Genomic DNA, 19,344 nt, shown 5'->3' with positions numbered 1-19,344 from the left:
AATCAAGGGGCAAGCTCTAAGGCAGCGGCGACCGCGGTCGTCGTAGCGATAGCAGAGCGAGAGGAAAATTCGAGAACTCGATCTGATTTAAATTTCGATTTAAAGCTTTCGTGACTGCAGGGATTCATCTTCTTGGTTCTTTCGGTAAAGGCACGTAGAAGGGAAGTAATAAAATAATGAGGACGGCTGCTTGCGTTGTGGCCGAAACGTCGTGAGAATTATTTTATTATGTTTTATTTTTATTATTTTATTACTTCCCTTCTACGTGACTTTAACGAAAGAACCAAGAAGAACTCGATCTGATTTCACCCGATCAGAGCCTCACCCGGAAGGAACCTGCCAGACCCGATATGATGAAACACATCCTTAGCCAGATCCGATCGCTATCTGACCCGAGATCGGCGTCTGCCCTGACCGGACCTTATCCGACGTCGCTCGACCATTCACGGCCCATGCACGTTGAACTTCTTTCGCACCGTACGTAGCCAACCGCGCTAATCGGAGGTGCGGGGATAGGACAACATGCTAAGACTTTAAAAGCTGGCGTATAGCCCGTATGGTGGGCTTCGTCCAGCAGTGGATAGATCATGGCTGATGATTATGATGAGGACACACTACGCGACGGTGACGGTGACGTCTACACAACGCTTGTGCCAGGCTAGGTGCACGTTGATGCCACGTGAAGTGTCGAAGACTCGCTGCTGGCAGGAGATCACGGGGCAGACCCAGGTGTTATGGGTTAACCGACTGAGATGACTAGTAGATGCATGCATAGACAAAGATAAAGATCCCCCGTATAGCCTCAGTAGACTGTAGGGTCAAGTGCTGTTAGCGAGCATCTACAAAGGCCGGCACGGCACATGAGGAGGTGGGTGGCCAGCACCACGTCCGCAGGCTTTGTCTCCCCAGTGGCGATGTTTACACACCGCACCATGTACTAATTTTGAGGCTAAGCCGACCTACGTGAGGCCCATGCCCGGTCCAGATAATCGTCACCGGTGTTGGCCGTGAGCGGGAATCGAACCCGGGTCGCCAGGTTTGTAGCGCAACGCGCTAACCGCTGCACAACCGCTCCCCACAAGTGAACTCACACGCGCGCGCGCACACACGAATAGCCCAGACAATGTTTAGAGAACAGAATATTGAAATAGCTCCAAGACTCACGCTCTCTTGATTTTCAATATTCGTTGTTCCGCTCACATCAAATGCCGCAATGCGACTACGTTGTATCATCATCATTATTATTATAACAATACGGTCCCCCCATGGCACACATACAACACCGGCTTTAACGCCAGCCTCAGGCGACTGAACAGAGCTTTGCGGACGACATCGGCGGTCTGTGTGAAGGAAGCTGTTGGACCGACCGCCTCTGACGACCCGACGACGACTGCTGCGTCGGAACGCAGAGCCTTGCGCAAGCCGCGACAGTGTAACGGTGCGTCGAGTAATAATGTCGCGATAAATGTGCGCATCAAATCGCGGCCGCAATGTGCGGTCTCTGTGCGAACGGGGAGAGTGGTAGAGTGACGGTTATCGCGCCGTTCGAGTACCTCTCATGTCCACCAACACCAGTGACGATTGTCTGAACCGGTACTGGGTTTCTCCTAAGTCGACTCAGCCTCAAATGGGTTCCTGGTGCGATGCGTAGCAACTAGGGAGACAAAGGCAGCCGGGCGTGGTGCTGGCCACCCACTCCTTAGTATCCCGTCCCAGCCTTCACAGCTGCTCGCTAACAGAACTTTACCCAACAGTCTGCTGAGGCTATACTGGGGATCTTTGCCTTTGTGCCATCGCTGTATAATTGTTAGCAGCACACTCGAACTCGCGATCCAGAGATCGCCCGTTCGTTCTCCCGGCGCGGCAACGCGAACAATGGGCAAGTGGCCGAAATCCGCTCCCACTACCACCCCCCTTCCCCGCTTCTGTCGCACCCACAAGTATAAAGAAGCATAAATGGGTTCACCCACATATGGGTTCACCCATTTACAGGTCGCGTATGGCGGGGTAAAGTGTGGGTATCTCCAAGCGTGGAAGTCGAGGCCAAAATAACCCTCTAGGCCAGGGGTCGGCAACCAAAATAACAAGAAGAGCCATTTCTTTCCAATTCGGTACATAATTCAGTATTTCAAGAGCCGCAATGCATCTGAGTACATACTGTACATACGTACATATTGTCAAGAAGCAGCCCGTAAAGAGCCGCATGCGGCTCCGGAGCCGTAGGTTGCCGACCCCTGCTCTAGGCAGAGGCATTCTGTTCGAATTCGGTACAAAACGCGATACTGTATTTCAAGGGCCACCAACGCAATGCGAATACGCACGTGCATCACGCAACGCGTCACGGAGCAGTCCGTGAAAGAGGCTCGCGCGGCTCCGGAGCAGCAGGTTTTTGCCGAGCCTTGTTCTAGAGGAGTGGTTGAGGGGGGGGTCTCTAAGAAGTACTTTCTCAAATGGCGTGAGCAAGAGATTGCAGCGCTATGCCTTTAACTTTTTTACTAAGTTCACAAACAGTAAATGAACACGCACGTTAAGCGACGGTAATAATGAAACGCGCTTATAAAAGTTATTTTTTATAATATCACCTAATTACAACAAATGTATATCCATTATTACAGTTGTTGGATATTGTTAATACTAGAAGGGGGGGTGGGGGTTAGTGAGTGTGGGGGGGGGGGGTGTGGGGAGTTGACAAGGCGCGACTCTGGGCGATGCGGAGAGGCGACGCGCACTCCGCGTGGTCGGGAGAGGCGGTGACTCGGGCGGTCGCGGCCTGAGTCACCGCCGTTATTAATTTGAGCGCTCAACGAGGCCCGAGAGAACGGGTGGGGGCGGGGGGGTGGCTCAGCTCACATAACAATCGGCTGCGAGACCGGGGGGAAGGTCCGCGGGCAGGCGCGCGTAGCATGAGCGGTCGCGTCGCGGCGCTCACGAACTCCGGCCGGGGTAACCAGAGTTCGATTCCCAGCTCACGGCCACCGACACCAGCGATGATGAGACGAACCGGTCCTGGGCCTATCCGCTAGCTCGATCTCAGCCTCAAATGAGTACCTGGTGCGATGTGTAAAAACATCGCCACTAGGGAGACAAAGGCGGCCGGGCGTGGCGCTGGGCATCCACCCACCCCCTCGTGTGCCGTTCCGGCCTTCATAGGAGCTCGCTAACAGCACTTGCTCCAACAGTATGTTAAGGCTACACGGGGAATATTTGTATGTGTCTTGTGGGGAGCGGTGGTGTAGCGGTTAGCGCGCTGCACTTACGACCCAGGCGACCGGAGTTTGATTCCCACCCACGGCCAACTACACAAGTGAAAATTGTCCGAACCGGTCTTGGTCCTCTGAGTACCTGATGCGGTGTGAAGAAACAAAGGCGGTCGGGCGCGGTGCTGGCCTTCTTAGGTACTCGCTCTTGCCCCAAATTGTCCGCTAAGGCTATAACGGAGGGGGCCGTCTTTGCCTTTGCACGTGTGTGCGAGTGTGCACGTGTGTGTGAGTGTGCACGTGTGTGCGAGTGTGCTCATCCTTACGAAAATTAATTTCAAAACCCGCCTAGGCTGGGCTGGGGTGGGGGGGGGGCATAGGGCGCGCGTCTGTACGGAGCCCGTCACAATGCCCCCTTTGTGCGCATCTTATTGCGGACGCAACTGTACGTGCCCGTGCTGGGTGGCTGTGCCGCGTAGGGCCCCACGTGCGTGCGCTTTGGTTAGCGGTGGCGACAGCGGAGTGGGCGCGCTAGGAACCCCGGCGGAACCCCGAGTTCGATTCTCGCTTCACGGGCCAACACCGGTGACGGTTGTCTGAACATGTCCGGAGGGGGGGGGGGGGACTCCCCTAGGTCGACTTGGCCTCAAATGAGTACCTGGTGCGGTGTGTAAACGTGGCCGCTAGGGAGAGAAAGGCGGCCGGGCGTGGTGCTGGCCACCCAACTCCTTCAGTATGGCGTGCCGGCCTGTGTAGTTGCTTGCTAACAGCACTTTGCTTCACAAGTCTGCGACGGCTACCCTGGGCATCTCTGTCTTTGGCGAGCTACCAAATCGGCCACCTACCCACCCACCACACCCCACACCACTCCACTCCTTCACGAACAAGCAGTGGTGAAGTATGGTGAAACAACGCGCATGGCCGACGCGGCGTGTGGGAGGCCTTCGTCCAGCAGTGTATTTTAACAAATGGGCTGTCAATTATTCTACGATTAATTATCGTAGATGTGCGGAGTGACTATCACGTGATGCATAATGTTTACCGAGCACGTGGTCAAGGTCAATCCTCCTCTTAACCCCCAATTCTCCCCGTGACCCCTACACTCACCTCCACGCTTTTCTTCGTACCTCTGTGAGGAGTTGGGGGGGGAGGGGGTTAAGCTGCTTTGTAAAAAATAATAAACCTTTCTAAATGTCCAAATTCAACCCTCCCGGCAAAAAAAAAATATATAGCCATGGGACTTAGTGAGGCTCTCCTGGACTTGTGGATAATTAAAGGCGATTGTACACGTGCATGCACGGCCATTTTGTCAATCCACTGATGGATGAAGCTCTCCCCATGCCGTGCGGGTCGCAGGCGGGTTTTGACCATACTTCACCACACTGGTCAGGTGCGGGTTAGCGTTGGGGTGTGTGCACAATTCACTGCGAGAGCGCGCGTGCGCGCCCGTCAAAAGTACCGCGTGTAAAAAAAAACAATCAGCAATACGAGAGACAAAGGCGGCCGGGCGTGGTGCTTGCCAGACCAACCTCTCTCCACCCCGCCCCACCACCACCTTCATCACCTCGTGTGCAGCCATACCGATGCCTTCGTAGGCGCTCGCTAACGCGCACTTTGCTCCGAAAGCTTGCACGTGGTATCTTTGTCTTTGCGTGTTAAAAGAAATGAGAAGGGAAAGAGAGGGGGGGAGGAAATCATCCCGAAAGAAAAACACGTTCGCGAGAAGCCTCGTGCCGTTGGATTTCATCTCTCTTCGGATTATTAATAAAACGCACCCCTTAAACACCGCCATCACCACCGCCGCCACCACCACCACCCCCTCTCGTAGCCACGCGCGGCGCCCACAAGGAGTGCGTGGGAAGCGCTCTCGTGTAACGTGAGTCGTCTGTCCGTGGCGCTCAGCCCTAAGCCTCCACTTAAGCCCCCTGCGCTAAAGCGAAGGCGGGAAGTGGCGCTTCGCGAGCACATGTACCTAATCGCTTTAAGCTGATGACTTTGACGAAATATATTGCTCCTCCAAACCCTGCTCCCACTACTCTCTCCCTTTCTCCCCCAACCCCAGACCCGAACCCCGTTCGCGCGATGCGGCTGCTGCTGCTGCTATGCAAGGCGGAGTCCCTTTTTTCTGCCCTGAAAATTCAGGCGACCTCTGCTATTTCTTTTCATTAAGCGGTGAGACTGGAGGCGGAGGAGGAAGGGGTTTGGGTTGGATGATGATGAGGAGGAGGAGGCGGCGGCGGCTGGGGAGAGGTTGGTGGACGTTTATTTGGCGCAGGAATTTCTCCACGGCGGATGAGATAAGATTGGGATCTCGAGCTCGAGCGCATGAATCGGGCGCCCTGTTCGCGCGTGTCCGCCACATGAAAGCGCGCGCGCGCGCGCACACACACCCGCACAGATACACACACGAGGACACACACACGCGCGCGCGCACACACGCGCGCGCACACACACACCCGCGCAGATACACACACGCGCACACACACACGCGCGCGCACACATACGCGCGCACACACACACATGCGCGCACATACACACACACACGCGCGCACACACACGCGCGCACATACACACACACGCAAGCGCGCGCACATTCACACACATACACACGCGCACACACATATATATATACATACATACACACACATGCACGCGCACATATACACGCGAGCCCATACATACACACGTGCGCGCACACGCATGTACATACATCCACACATATACTCGGATATACGAAAGCACGTGCACATACACAAAGACACACGCGCTCACAACCACAGATATAAACATGCATGATACAAAGGCACTCACATATACATATCATACACATATATAGCACATGGAAACATAAACAAATTCTCCAACGCACACGTATATACAAAGTCAAAGATCCCAATATAGCCTTAACAGACTGTTGGAGCTGGGTGCTGTTAGCGAGCAGCTATGAAGGCCGGCCCGGCATACGAAGGGGTGGGTGGCCAGCACCACGCCCGACCGCCTTTGTCTCGCCAGCGGTGATGTGTAACACACCCCACCGGGAACCCATTCGAGGCTGAGTCGACATGTGTAAGTGTGTATGTCTTTGTACATACAAAGACATACACACTTACATACATGTACATACATGTAACACACGTGTACAGAGACCCCGCAGAGCCTCACCGACTGTTGGCCGGAGCCGCCCACAGCCACCTTTGTCTCTCCAGTGATAATGTTTTATTACTTGTAAGAATTATACAAACACATCTCAAATACGATCGTGATTGAGTAATGACCGATGCAAATTTTAATGATGCTATATAAAGAACTGGAAAGGAAAGAGAAAAATAAAGCCAAATAAATTTAGTGTTAAAACAATCTCAAAGCGTACATTTCAAAACTGCCCCCCCAGTAAATTGCAATGGTCACCAGAAAGTCAGAGGTGGCTTTAAGTGTCGCGATTAAACACACGTGCACGAGCTGCGTCGTCATCGTACAATGCCATTGGCGTCGGACAAACATCCCAATGCAGGACCCTCCTGATAACAAGGCTTGAGACTCAAGCCTGTGGCGTTCCTGGGCAAAAACAAGTAATTAGTCTCGATATTATTATTATGAAGATAATCACAGGGTCAACGAAATCGCCTCCCGTGGGAGTGTACCGCTGGCGGAACGAGAGAGAAGATTTTGCGTAGGAAGATCCGCTGTACCAAGTTGCAACGCGTTGAGCCGAGACGGATCGGTGTCTCCACTTAGTATCGTTTCTTTCTTTAGTTTTATATGAATATACTCGACACAACGACGCGATGCGATTGATTTGAGTTTTTTTGTAATTATGTGTCAAAAGAGGACCCAGTTGTTGCATTGAGAGATGCCCCCCTTTTTTGCCTGCAAGATCGGAAGTTCGTCAGCGTTGATCCAAGCGAGCCCGACACTGCTGATGAGACGCTACGTGTCGAAACCGATCCACCAGGGTTTTGCTTGTCTTAAAACAATGCTCCTGAAATGATGTGCTCCCAGACGGAGCGTGCGACTCATGGGTTGTGTCAATAATATATATATTTTTTTTATTGCTTAGCGTGGAGAGAAATATTGCGTGGGGGAAACCCGTGGCGTCTGCTCATCGATGCTGTTATTCTGCAAAAGCGAATCATGAATGGGTGTATTTAATTCCCTGCTCGTATAAAGGGTATCGCCCGATTAATGTGACAGTTGGCTGCAAATAAAAGATTTGAATTCAGGAAATTGCCGACAAACAACTGAGATTGCCTGCAACCGCGGGAAGTAACTTTTACAAAATATATATTCGTTTAAAGTTTCCCTTCGTTGAGAGCGACAGAATCTACTACATCAACGTAACATACGATGAGTATTCGTAATAATGAATATGACACATTTGCCTAAGGCCAAATTGATTAATCATCAAAGGTCATCCTCTAATCCATCGCTGGATGGGGTACCGACTACGCAGAATAACCACAATCATTTGTCAATCAATCCACTGCTGGATGAACACTACAATTGCCTATCGATAGCATCCGGATTAAGAAGACGCATCTTCTCTGACCCCCTCCTCCCCCACTAATTATTTAACAGAAAAAAGTTGGGGGTGCGATATCTTTATTTTACTGAGAATATTGTACGTAGATATATATACACACAGAAACAGGCAGAGAGAAGGTAAAACAAATACATGGGAGTATTGTGGAAAGCAGATTCCGTACTCGGACAAACCACCCTCCCCCCTCCCCCCATGTCCTACACATCTGTGTAATAGAAACGGCATGTTCAGAGTGTGTTGGAAACATTGCCAGTTTGATCAGTCACAGCCGATGTGCATTCACGTCAGATCTCATTTGACTCAACTGTAACACTACTAAAATTCATATCCTATTAACAAAAAGCACGTTCATACGCTTCTGTAATTTTAACATTTTACAATTTGGCTTCCGACGGATTTTATTATTGCTCGACACTGCAAACTAAACTAAATTATTTTTATTTTACCAGCTAAGGCCCACTGAGCTCGAAAGCTCCTTTTCAGAAGTGACCTGGCCACGAATGAGAGCTCAAGAAAGTGGCTTATCACGTGGACATTTATAGCAGACACATACTCTAAACGCACGTTGCTAAATATGGAGGAGAAAAAACGGAGGACCCGGAGAAAAATCCACGCGACCACGTGGAGAGAGACACGCAAACTCCAAATATACAGCAGGCGTCAGGGTCGGGATCGAATCCACAACCTCCCGTATACCAGGCGAGGTAGTTCAGTGTATAGTTCTTGATGTCACAGAGCAATTATTGCATCTTATATTATAATTGCATGCACTTTAGTAAATAACCATACAGTATTAAATACTACTTTTAATTCCACGTTTTTTTAATTCTAAAGTATATATGCAATGTATTATAGAAAAGCATAAAAATAACGCACACGTAATGAACGCCATAAATAGTATAGCCCACCGCTTAATGTGTATGCAGACATGAGTACATAGATGCGCGTGCACGCATGCACACATATATGTACAAAATACAGCCTTTGTATCTATCTGCTGATATATATCCATACTTCACCTCGTGGGTCATTGCAGATACATATACGTATATTCACACGTGAATGAATGCACCACTCGTAAGTAAGCAAGTATTATAGCATTGCCTTTTACATCCACTGTTATAAATAAATAAAAACACGCCTTTCAGAAACATTGCATTCTCCTTTAAAATATATATGGTGGGCTAACGTTTCGGGTAATGGAGCTTCTTCAGGTTCAAACGGTACATTGTTTGCGAAACGTTTACAGATTCGAAACATGTAACTCTATTCAATCCGTTTAAAGTACAGCGTGTTACGCAATTAAACAATCAATCCGAGAGCCGAAAAAAACGAATCGATCTTTCTGGTGAAAACGCCGATATGTGTAACTGTACTGGCTCAAGGAGTCGGATGTTAGACGGTGCTCATTCGAGCAGGAAATACCCTTTGGATGCATCTTTTTAAATATATGTACAAGCAAACGTAACTAACATTTCGCCCGTACACTGGGATAGCAAACCGCGGAGCACAGCTTCGCGGTCGCGAGTACAAAGTACAAAATACCGCGGGTGCCGAATCGAAAACTCCCTCGGGGCATCACTGACGCGAGCCGCCGATTTGAAAGTGTAAAAGTAGCGAGGGGAGATACAGCGCAGATGGCGCGATTGATGGGCACGTGTACAAGACGAAGATGTCACGCGTTATAGCCTGAACAGACGATCGAGGCTAGCAACCACGCCCGGCCGCCTTTGCCTCCCCAAGTGACGATGTTTATACACGGAACCAGGTACTCATTTAAGGCCGAGTGGAACTAGGGGAGGCCCAGGACCGGTTCGGATGATGGTCACTGGCGTTGGCCGTGAGCGGGATTCGAACCCGGGTCGCCGGGTTCTAACCGCTACGCCACCGCTTCCACTTGCACACACGCGCACACGCGCGCGCGTACGCCGTTGCATCCCCTGTGAGTGAGTACAGATATGTTTGTGTGTATTCTACGTGTATTTGTGAATGTGGCTATACGCGCCTGGTGCTTGCAGGCCAAACCAGCCCATCGTGGGACGTTCCGGCCTTTAAGAGATGCTCGCTGACAGCACTTGCTCCAGCAGTCCGTTAGAGGCTACAGGAGGAGCTTTGTCTTTGTATGTAAAATGATGTTTTGCTTTATCAGCAAACGTTGGGGCCGAAACATTGTAATACTGTACATCAAAAGGCTGCGAATCAAGTAATGCGCAAGCTGTGCTTACGCGTCGTTTTACAACTATATTGTCCGACGTTTCGGGCAATAACCCTTCTTTCCCAGGGTGCAGTTTTTTCAGTCACGTGCAATGAGTGTTGTTTTAAGTGTATTGAAACTTGTCGGCTCGGCAGAATGAAGGCGCGTTATTGACGAAACAAGAATTGGGTGGGTGGCGTTCATATAATTTGGCAACCGGTTACCACGCTGGAAATTCCACGTTCGCATGACACAAATATTGTTATTTTTAAACATCGTCACCATTAGCGGCGGGGAGGCGGGGGGGGAGACATCCAAATGGCATCGGCGGTTTATTTTTGCGACACTTTGCTGACGAGACAAAAAACACCACCACACCTCGACCCAAGGTCGCTTTTGTTCGATAAAAAAAAAGATGCTTCAGGGAGAAAAGGCGCGAGTTGGAGAGGGAGGAGGGCCCCAGGAGAGACTGGGTGGATTAAATGTCATTTCCTTTCAGAGATTTAAACAAATCCTCTTCACCTACACTTATTTGTTTGCATGACACCGGCACACACGTGTGACACACGCACACACACACACGTGTGACACACGCATACACACGCACATACACACACACGTGTGTGTGTTAGCGTCAGCACGCCGTGCGCAATTTGCACAAAGACAAAGGTTCTCCCCCCCCCGTATTATAGCCGAAACAAACTGTTGGGGCAAGTGCTGTTAGCGAGTAACACCTATGAAGGCCGCCACGGCACACGAGGGGGTGGGTGGCCAGCACCACGCCCGGCCGCCTTTGTCACCCCCAGTGGCGATGTTTACACACCGCACCAGCTACTCATTTGAGGCTGAGTCGACCTAGAAGAGGTCCAGGACCGGTTCAGATAATCGTCACCGGTGCTGGCAGTGAGCGGGAATCGAACTCGGGTCGCCAGGTTCGTAGCGCAGCGTAGCGCTAACCGCGACACCACCGCCTCCCCACTCGCACACACAAAGGCAAATAGACATCCACCCCCCCCTCCCCGTACAGCCTACGCAGACTGTTGGGGCAAGTGCTGCTCTGCATGTTAGCGAGCACCTATAGAGAACCACACGGGCGCATGAGGTCAGGAGATGAGGCCAGTACCACGCCCGACTGCCTGTCAACAGCAGCCGGTACTGGTGTTTACACACCGCAGCGGGTAACTCACTTGAGGCCGAGTCAACCCAAGGGGGCGGCCCAGGTTCAGATATAAAAACGCCACCGATCTTCATGGTGACCGGGAACAGAAGAACACAGCACGGCTTAGCACGGCGCCACCGCTCCCCATACTCGCGCCTCCTATTGAGTCGTCACCATGCTACTTGTGCGGAGTCGTACCCCCCCCCCAAAAAAAAGCATCGTGGTCATAATGTACTTTAATCTTTGGCGTTCGTCTTACGATGTGTATGTTGTAAGGAGGCGTCGATTCGTGGCTTCAGGTTGTTGGCGGAAGCAACGCAATCCTCCACGTGGTTTCCAGTCTCGGGCGACGGTAAACGCGTGGAATGACTGGCCGAGCGACTCGCATAGAGACTCATCGACATACGGAGATACCCCCAGAGACTCTGATAGTGACTCAAGCAGAGACCGATATTCTTCAAACGGAGACCATTGACTCGCACGGAGACACTTCAACTCGCACAGATGTATATTTGTAAATCAATGGGTCACGAGACGAACATGCAGTCGACCCACTGAGAAACTGGAATGCGCAGTCAGTGGCCCCATCGCCAGCCCCTTCTCCGGCAGACGGCCACTCGCAGCCACTCAGAAGCTCCGCTCTGGTTGAGCGCATCACCGGTGCAGCACCACCACCACCACAACCACGCGTTGCCTCCGTGATCTGATTAACCAATGAGTTCACCTTGCTAGGCGCTACTTGCACCCGAGGCTGGAAATCCCGACGGACTTATCTCAAGCGTTAAAAATATATCTAGATTGAAAACTCGTTTCTTTAGAACTGCTTTTGTTTGTTGTCCCCCCCCCCCCGCACATTCGATTCGCACGGTTGGCTACGTACGGTGCGAAAAAAGTTCAGCATACGTACATACGTAGCGAGAGTCGGGGTGTCACCACTGGTAGCCGAGGTAGACCGTTTACACATTGAGGACGACACCGGGGAATCGACGACTGTCGCGATTCATGGTCGCTGTTCGATAATCGATAATTATTTTTCGTATCGATTAACCGTCTCCTTTTGAAGGGACCTCATTATTGCAGGGTTTGTAGAACACCAGTCCTCCCGAACCGAACCACAACTACGCTACGTGTCTCCGAGTTGAACAATTTACTCCCCCCCCCCCATTCAAATTAACTCGTCCCACACTCTACGCGCCTGATGATTGTTAAACACACGTCCCACGTGACGCGCAAAGCAATCAATGCAGTCTGAATCACGTAAACAAGTATTCCACGTACACTGACATCTCAATATTGATTTGAATAGGCTCTATTTACGCAAAAAGCGTGAATTGCTTAGCGCGTCACGTGGGACGTGTTTAACAATAATCGGGCGCGTGCAGCGTGGGACGAGTTAATTTGCATTTGAATGGGGAGTGAATTGGTACACGCGGAAGGGCGTAGTGTGTGGTGGTGGTGGGACCGCGAGGACTGGAGTTTGGGATAGTCATTAGCATCGCTTTGGAGAACACAAGTAACGCAATATATATAACAAACACGATACGAATGGCGATATAATCGAGATATAATCGATGCTTCCACAAGCGATTTACAAAGCACGGACCGTGAGGGCAGACGTCATTTGCAAGCGGTTGTGCAGAATCGCTCGCCCGCAAGTACGTACAACACGTATCATTTAGGCAGAGAGCGCGTGTGAAACTTGAAACATTGATTCCTACACACGCGATGCGATGCATAGGCGCATTGAGAAAAGTGTGCGACTCAATTTGGTGTGCGCACATTTTCTCTCTACGTAAAACAAATAGCAATTACTCTTTGTTTTTTTCGGTAAAGTCACGTAGGTCAAAAGTAAATAAATGAAAAACAACTAAATTCAATCACGACGTTTCGGAGGCAACACAAGCTTCCGTCTTCAGGTGGAACCGTTACAGACAAATTCACTGCGTCGTGATTTAATTTAGTTGTTTTTCATTTATTTATTTTTTACCTACGTGGCTTTACCGAAAAAATAAAAGAGTATGAATCCTTGCAGTCACGAAAACTTCAAATCTAGAACAAATGGCAATTGTCAGCCCTTTGTAAATCCACTGGTGTGGGTCGTGGGGGTTGTTTGACCATACTTCACCACGCTGATCACGGCAGGTACCCGACACGTCGTCGATTATGTTTAGATATATGCTTTTCCTTTCTAAGGCTGTGTTATTGACGACTGTGTCCAATTGAGTTTTGTTGTTGTTGTTGTGCGTACTTTCGGGCGAGTGATTTTGTACAGTCGCTTGCAACTGACGTCTGCTGTGGTAATCGCTTGTGGAAGAATCGATCATATCTCGATTATATCTCCATTCGTATATTGTTTGTTTTTGTAACGGGTTCACATGATCCCCTGGAGGCCGCTGCAGCTACAGTAATCACATTGCAAACATAATGATCATCGATTTTAATCGAATCGTGGCTCTTCGAATTAGAGAACTCTTCCGGACTGAAATCCCATTATCCCAGTCGACATTAAAAGATTCTGTAGGACCAATGTGAACATACATACAAAGCTATAGAAGCCATATATTCAATTAGATTCTAGATTTGAAGCTTTCGTGATTGCAAGCATTCATACTCTTAGGTTTTTTCGGTAAAGTCACGTAGGTAAAAGAGAAAATTAAAATTAATAAAAGTAATAATAGAAATAAAATACAGTAAATCTAGCTGTGACGGTCCCACCTGATGACGGAGACTTGTGTTGCCTCCGAAACGTCGTGATTTATTATTTTATTTTATTTATATTATTACTTTTATTAATTTTAAAACAAACATTTTACCTACGTGACTTTACCGAAAACACCTAAGAGTATTCAATTAGATATTTATGCATACTTCAATGACAATGGACCCCTCCTCTGAAAAGGTCCAGTGCTCGAATCGTTCACTTTGTCCATATTGTAAATAAGAAAGGTGCAATGGATTTTGGCCAGGGGATCTCGCATCTGGAATGAACGACGGCTGATGGACGAGACTGGTGACGGAACAGCGGTCGAAGGGGCCGAACGGACGACCCCCGCAGAGCCGCGGCGATGAGTTCACTTCACGTGGACGTGAGCGAGATGGACAGTGGAATCGCATGACGGTTCGAGGCACCCTTCATCCAGCAGTGGAGAGACCACGGCTCATTGTGTAGGCGTTGCGGTGTTGCTCACAAGCATCGTCGCCACTGCCCGGACGCGGTCCCAGAGGTTTCCCATCGCCTCCGACGCCCCCCACCCCCCCCGACCGCCTCCTGTGAATTTGAACCCCTGCAGGGGATCTCCTGACCCCCTGCAACTTACGAATTTGACACGAGGCGACCGGGCTCGGAGTCGTTGCCGCGTCTCGCGGGGTCGCGACGACCCCTCCCCGTCTCTCACCCCGAGACACAACGCGAACCCATCCTTGTACAGATGCAAAGCGCCTCCCCCCCCCACATCGTCGCGCGTGCATCGCACGCTCTGCTCGCACGCCCGTGTGCATACGTGCATGTGTACTCTGGGCGGTTCCCTGCGGCTATGCCCGCTTGTCGTATTAACCGCATGAACACGAACCCTAGTTATTTCTAAAAGTGCCTTAGTCTGGCCATATGAACCTCGGGCAAAATGAGCGAACAATGCGATTCCTACGAGAAACCTTAGTCTAGCTCTCGTAGCCCCGGGCATTAACGCTGAACTCCCTTGGTCTGACTCTGTGATCCCGGGTCTTTATTAATATTGAACCGTAATAATCCTACTGAAGCCTTAGTCTGGCTCAATGATCCTCGGGCTTTGTGCATGCTGAACCAGAAGCATCCTCCAGAAGAAGCCTTGGTCTGCTTCCACGAGCCCACGGACATTCACAATGAACCGCCAAGCATGCTTGAATTAGCCTGAGTCTAACGTTGTCAGAAAGTTTACCGAGATCCAAAGAAAACGGCCAAATAACTCAATTGTCAGGGCCCTTGTTGAAAATAGTTTCGAGGCCCCGTTCTGCATTCCTTGATAAATAAATTACACCATTATTATAATTTAGTCTGCCTCTTTGCGCTCCATAGTTGCACTTAGTACACGTATTTATAAACAAGTGCCATGTTTGGCACTTGTGTTTAAATATGGACTATAGTCATGAACAGAAAATAATTATAATTTAACGGTAAATAGTAAGAGTCATCTGTGCATTGTGACGACATAACGCACCGCGTGCCAACTGTTTCACGATGACGGACACGCACTCAACGCGTGCGTGTACCATTGTGGCGCTTGCGGGATGTCCAACAAAGGACAATGTAGAAAAACAAATCCACGGGTTATACTCTACTTATATGTTCCCACGTCGATGCTCGCCTATGATGCGGAATTACACGACGGATGGTCCTTCAATCTAGCGGTGGATTGACAAAAAAGACTGCATGCAGGTACGTGTTTGTACGCGTGTGAACATCGTCACGAGGGATACAAAGGCGGCCGGGCGTGGTGCTTCGTGTGCCGTTCCAGCCTTAATAGGTGTTCGCGAACACCACTTTCCCCTGCACTTTGTGTGGCCTTCAGCGGGGGGGGGGACCTTTGTCTTTGTGCGTGTGTGCCCGTGAGAAGGGTTGCCGACGAGTAAACATCTCACGCCCACCTGTCCTCCACGAGTGACACCGCGCATGCACGTGTTGTCAAAAAATACACTGTGTGCACATCGAACGCGCCTTTTAAAGTTATACAATGCACAAGCGAAACAGACGCACGCATAGACGCGCAACACACACACGCACGCACATACAAAAAACAAAGATCCCCCGTATAGCCTTTAACGGACGGTTCGGGCAAGTGCTGTTCGCGAGCACCTATGAAGGTCGGAACGGCGCACAAGGGGGTGGGTGGCCAACACCACGCCCGACCGCCTTTGTCTCCCGAGTGGAAATGTTTACACATCGCACCAGGTACTCATTTTAGGCTGAGTCGACCTAGGGGAAGGCCTAGGACCGGTTCAGATAATCGTCACCGGTGTTGGTGGCCGTGAGCGGGGATCGAACTCGGGTCACCGGGTTTGTAGCTCAGCGCGCCAACCGCAACACGACCCCTACGCACGCACATTACACACACACATATACACACTCACGCAACCACTCATAGACAAAGTTACACATACATGCATACAGACATGCACGCACACATACAGGCACGGATATAGTCGCGCACACACGCACTCACATAGTCACAAAGATCCCCCGTATAGCCTGAACAGATCTTTGGGGCAAGTGCTCGCGGAGTCGCGCACGCGTGTAACGGAATGTGCCGTTGACACGAGGCAGAATATCCTCGGCGACTTCCTACGGAATAATTTTTGACAACGAGAACAGGACAGAAGAGGTGCGCCAAGGCACCACAAAGACAAAGATCCCCGGTATAGCCTGGACAGACTGTAGGGGCAAGTGCTGTTTGCGAGCACCTATAAACGGCCGGCACGGCATACGAGGGGGTGGGTAACCAGCACCACGCCCAACGCACACACACGCTGAGTTTCTTTTCGAGTATTCAAGCAAAATAACATTCGGAACATCGATAAAAAAAATAGATATATTTGCGTACAATAATTTGACGTGTGCAAGTGCAGTAATTATTTCCTAGCTTGTCATTGCAAATCTAATGATGGGCATGTCCGTTAGACCGATTCATTGTCAACAGCAATGGCCCATCCACCGCCGGATTAGAGCCTCTCCCGCACACGTCGTGTTGGTCACCACGTGGGGAAGGGGGGAGGAGGGGCGGGCGGTTTACCATACTTCACCACGCTGGTCATTGTGTGTGTTCAGTTTGTTGTCCAGCCCCTGTGTGTGCGTGTGTTCAGTTTGTTGTCCAGCCCCTCGCACCTCCGATTAGCGCGGTGTCCTACGTAGGGTGCGAAAGAAGTTCAACACACGTGCAAATAAACATTTCCCTGCGTAACGTAATGTTGTTCTTCTTTGTAATTGTGGCTGCCGCCAGAGTGCGCGTGTTAATTGCGAGCAGATTGCATGCGAGGTGGGACCAATGCTCTCGGAGCAACACAGTTTTGTTGTTGTTGTTCAGTTGTGTGTTTAAGGCTGAGCCGACCTAAAGGAAACCCACGCCATGTTCACGCACGAATTGATGCTGATGCTATTCGTATCCTGACCGGGGGAAAGTCTTTACATAAAAAACGCGAATTAGGTGACGCTCACCATTGAATTAAACTATCAATTGCTCTAGCCTAGCCACATGGTATTCTCGAATATCGGGGAATAGATATTTATCTTGTTAGCGAGCACCTATTAAGGTTCACTCGCTTATATATTCACGCTTGTATATTCACAAATTGGGGTGTGTATTAATTTAACATATATACACAGACACATACGTGAACTCAAATGCAAATATCCCCCCGTATAGCCTTATAACAGATTTTTGGGGCACGTGCTATTAGCGAGCACCTATGAAGGCCGGCACGCCACACGAGGGGATGGGTGGCCAGCACCATGCCCGGCCGCCTTTGTCTCCCCAGTTGCAATGTTTACTACACACCGCACTAGGTACTCATTTGAGGCTGAGTCGACCTAGGGGGAGGCCCGGGACTGGTTCAGATAATCGTCACTGGTGTCGGCCGTGAGCGGGAATCGAACTCGGACCGTCGGGTTCGCAAAGCAGCGTAGCGCTGACCGCTGTACCACCGCTCCCCACGAGTGAACTCGTACATACACACGCACTGTGAACTCACAGGCAGTTAACTCTCTCACACACACACATAATTCCCACTCGAGGCCCTACCAAACGGCTGGGTAATTGTATGTATGTTGGACTTTTTTCGCACCGTACGTAGCCAGCCGTGCTAATCGGAGGTGTGGGGGGGGGGAAGGACAATTAGGCTAAATCCAGTGCGCGTGTGGTCAACGCGAACACATCCACTCATTTCCATTAAAAGACAACAACGTTGACACGTCGACATTCACGCACGAACACCACAACACATTATCGTCTAATCATCGCGTGCGTTCAGGAGCGAAGTGCCAACGTCGAGGTCTGCTCGCCAGGGGCTTCGCGTGACGGCTTGCGTCGTTTCGCGACTCCTCCAGTGCGGAGAGCGAAGACCGCATGTCGTTCGCTTTGCGGTCCACGGTGTGTGGGTTTGCGTGGTCACAGTCGCGCTGCTGTGGCCGGTGTCTGTAACGTTTCGTTCACCACGAGAGTCCGTCACCCCTGATACGGGTGGTTCTTCACCTGGAGGTTGCACGTTCGCACTCCATGCGTGTGCGGGACGTGGCCAGATTTTTTTTTATATTTTAAAGGAAGGTAAATTCTCGAAAAGACTAATTTGGCACGGCAACGTCGGTACAACTTCCACTTTGTTTCGTGGAACCCTCCGCATTTATTAAGATACTACTTCGTTTTAAGCGATTGTGAATCAAAGGGGTGCAAGGTTGCGGTAAAGATTAAGAACCCACACTGCCTCATGCCCTCGAGGCCGCTACGATGGAAGCAGTGCCGGATGAAGCTAGTGCGGGGCCTGTAGAACATGCTATAAAGGGGCCCTGAATAAATAAATAAACGTAAATATTAAAACACCAATGTTTTTCTTGCATAGTAAAGTAATTGTATTTTTTAATTTGCTATACAGCCAGATAATACGACAAATCGCTAACCTTAAACACCCAATCGTTCTTAAAAGTTGAAGGGCGGTATCGTACTATAGTAATAGAGCAAGTGCAGAATCACTGAACCGGAATTGATAGCTTGAAAGCGTTTAGCGCGGGTCCCTTGAAAGTGCAGGGCCCGTAGCTACTACATTTGTAGCATTAGTTACTACACATGGAGCTACTTGTGCTACCAGGATCATCCGGAACTGGATGGAAGCGTGATCATCACGCGGGACGCTCACGCACGCCACGCGCTCCGAGCCGGAGAGAGACCCACGCAATGCGGAGAGACCCACGCACTCCCCTCCTCCCCCCGGTGGATCACGATCCACCACCCGCTTGGCCTTAAGAAGATCTCTCACGCACCTGTGAAGAAGGGGCCATTGCCCGAAACGTCGCCTATGATTCTGATTTTTTTTTAATGCCGCACGCGGTGCTATTGGCGAATGCGTCGCGTTGTTTTTGTTTCTTTCGCTAATTGTGTGTTGCGCACCGCAGCAAAAGCAACAGCAGCATCACCACCAACGTAATTTGTTTGGCTTGGTGTAAGTGGTGTAAGTGCAGTAGAGATCACGCACTCACCTACCTCGGTCCCTCGACTCTCTATCTCTCACGCCTTCT

The 19,344-nt window shown here is 50.3% G+C and overlaps 1 protein-coding gene across 2 annotated transcripts in view; it reads right to left on the bottom strand.

Annotated features, from left to right (window-relative positions):
* The window catches only part of LOC144717166 (retinal dehydrogenase 2-like), a 71,905-nt gene that overhangs the window by 51,119 nt on the left and 1,442 nt on the right, over nt 1-19,344 (bottom strand). The window contains exon 1 of one of the 2 annotated variants that reach the window (XM_078592499.1): nt 11,998-12,111. The exons of the other annotated variant lie outside the window; for it this stretch is intronic. Coding sequence (XP_078448625.1) covers nt 11,998-12,054 — 57 coding nt within the window. The 5' untranslated portion in view covers nt 12,055-12,111. Of the gene's footprint in view, nt 1-11,997; nt 12,112-19,344 lie in introns of those variants that run through there. 2 annotated transcript variants of the gene reach the window in all.

Source organism: Lampetra planeri, chromosome 3 (genome assembly GCF_965212315.1).
Source record: "Lampetra planeri chromosome 3, kcLamPlan1.2.h2, whole genome shotgun sequence".
Taxonomy (NCBI): Eukaryota; Metazoa; Chordata; class Hyperoartia; order Petromyzontiformes; family Petromyzontidae; genus Lampetra; species Lampetra planeri.
The sequence above is the reverse complement of the archived record's forward strand: the minus strand, read 5'-3'. Positions and strand labels throughout refer to the sequence as shown.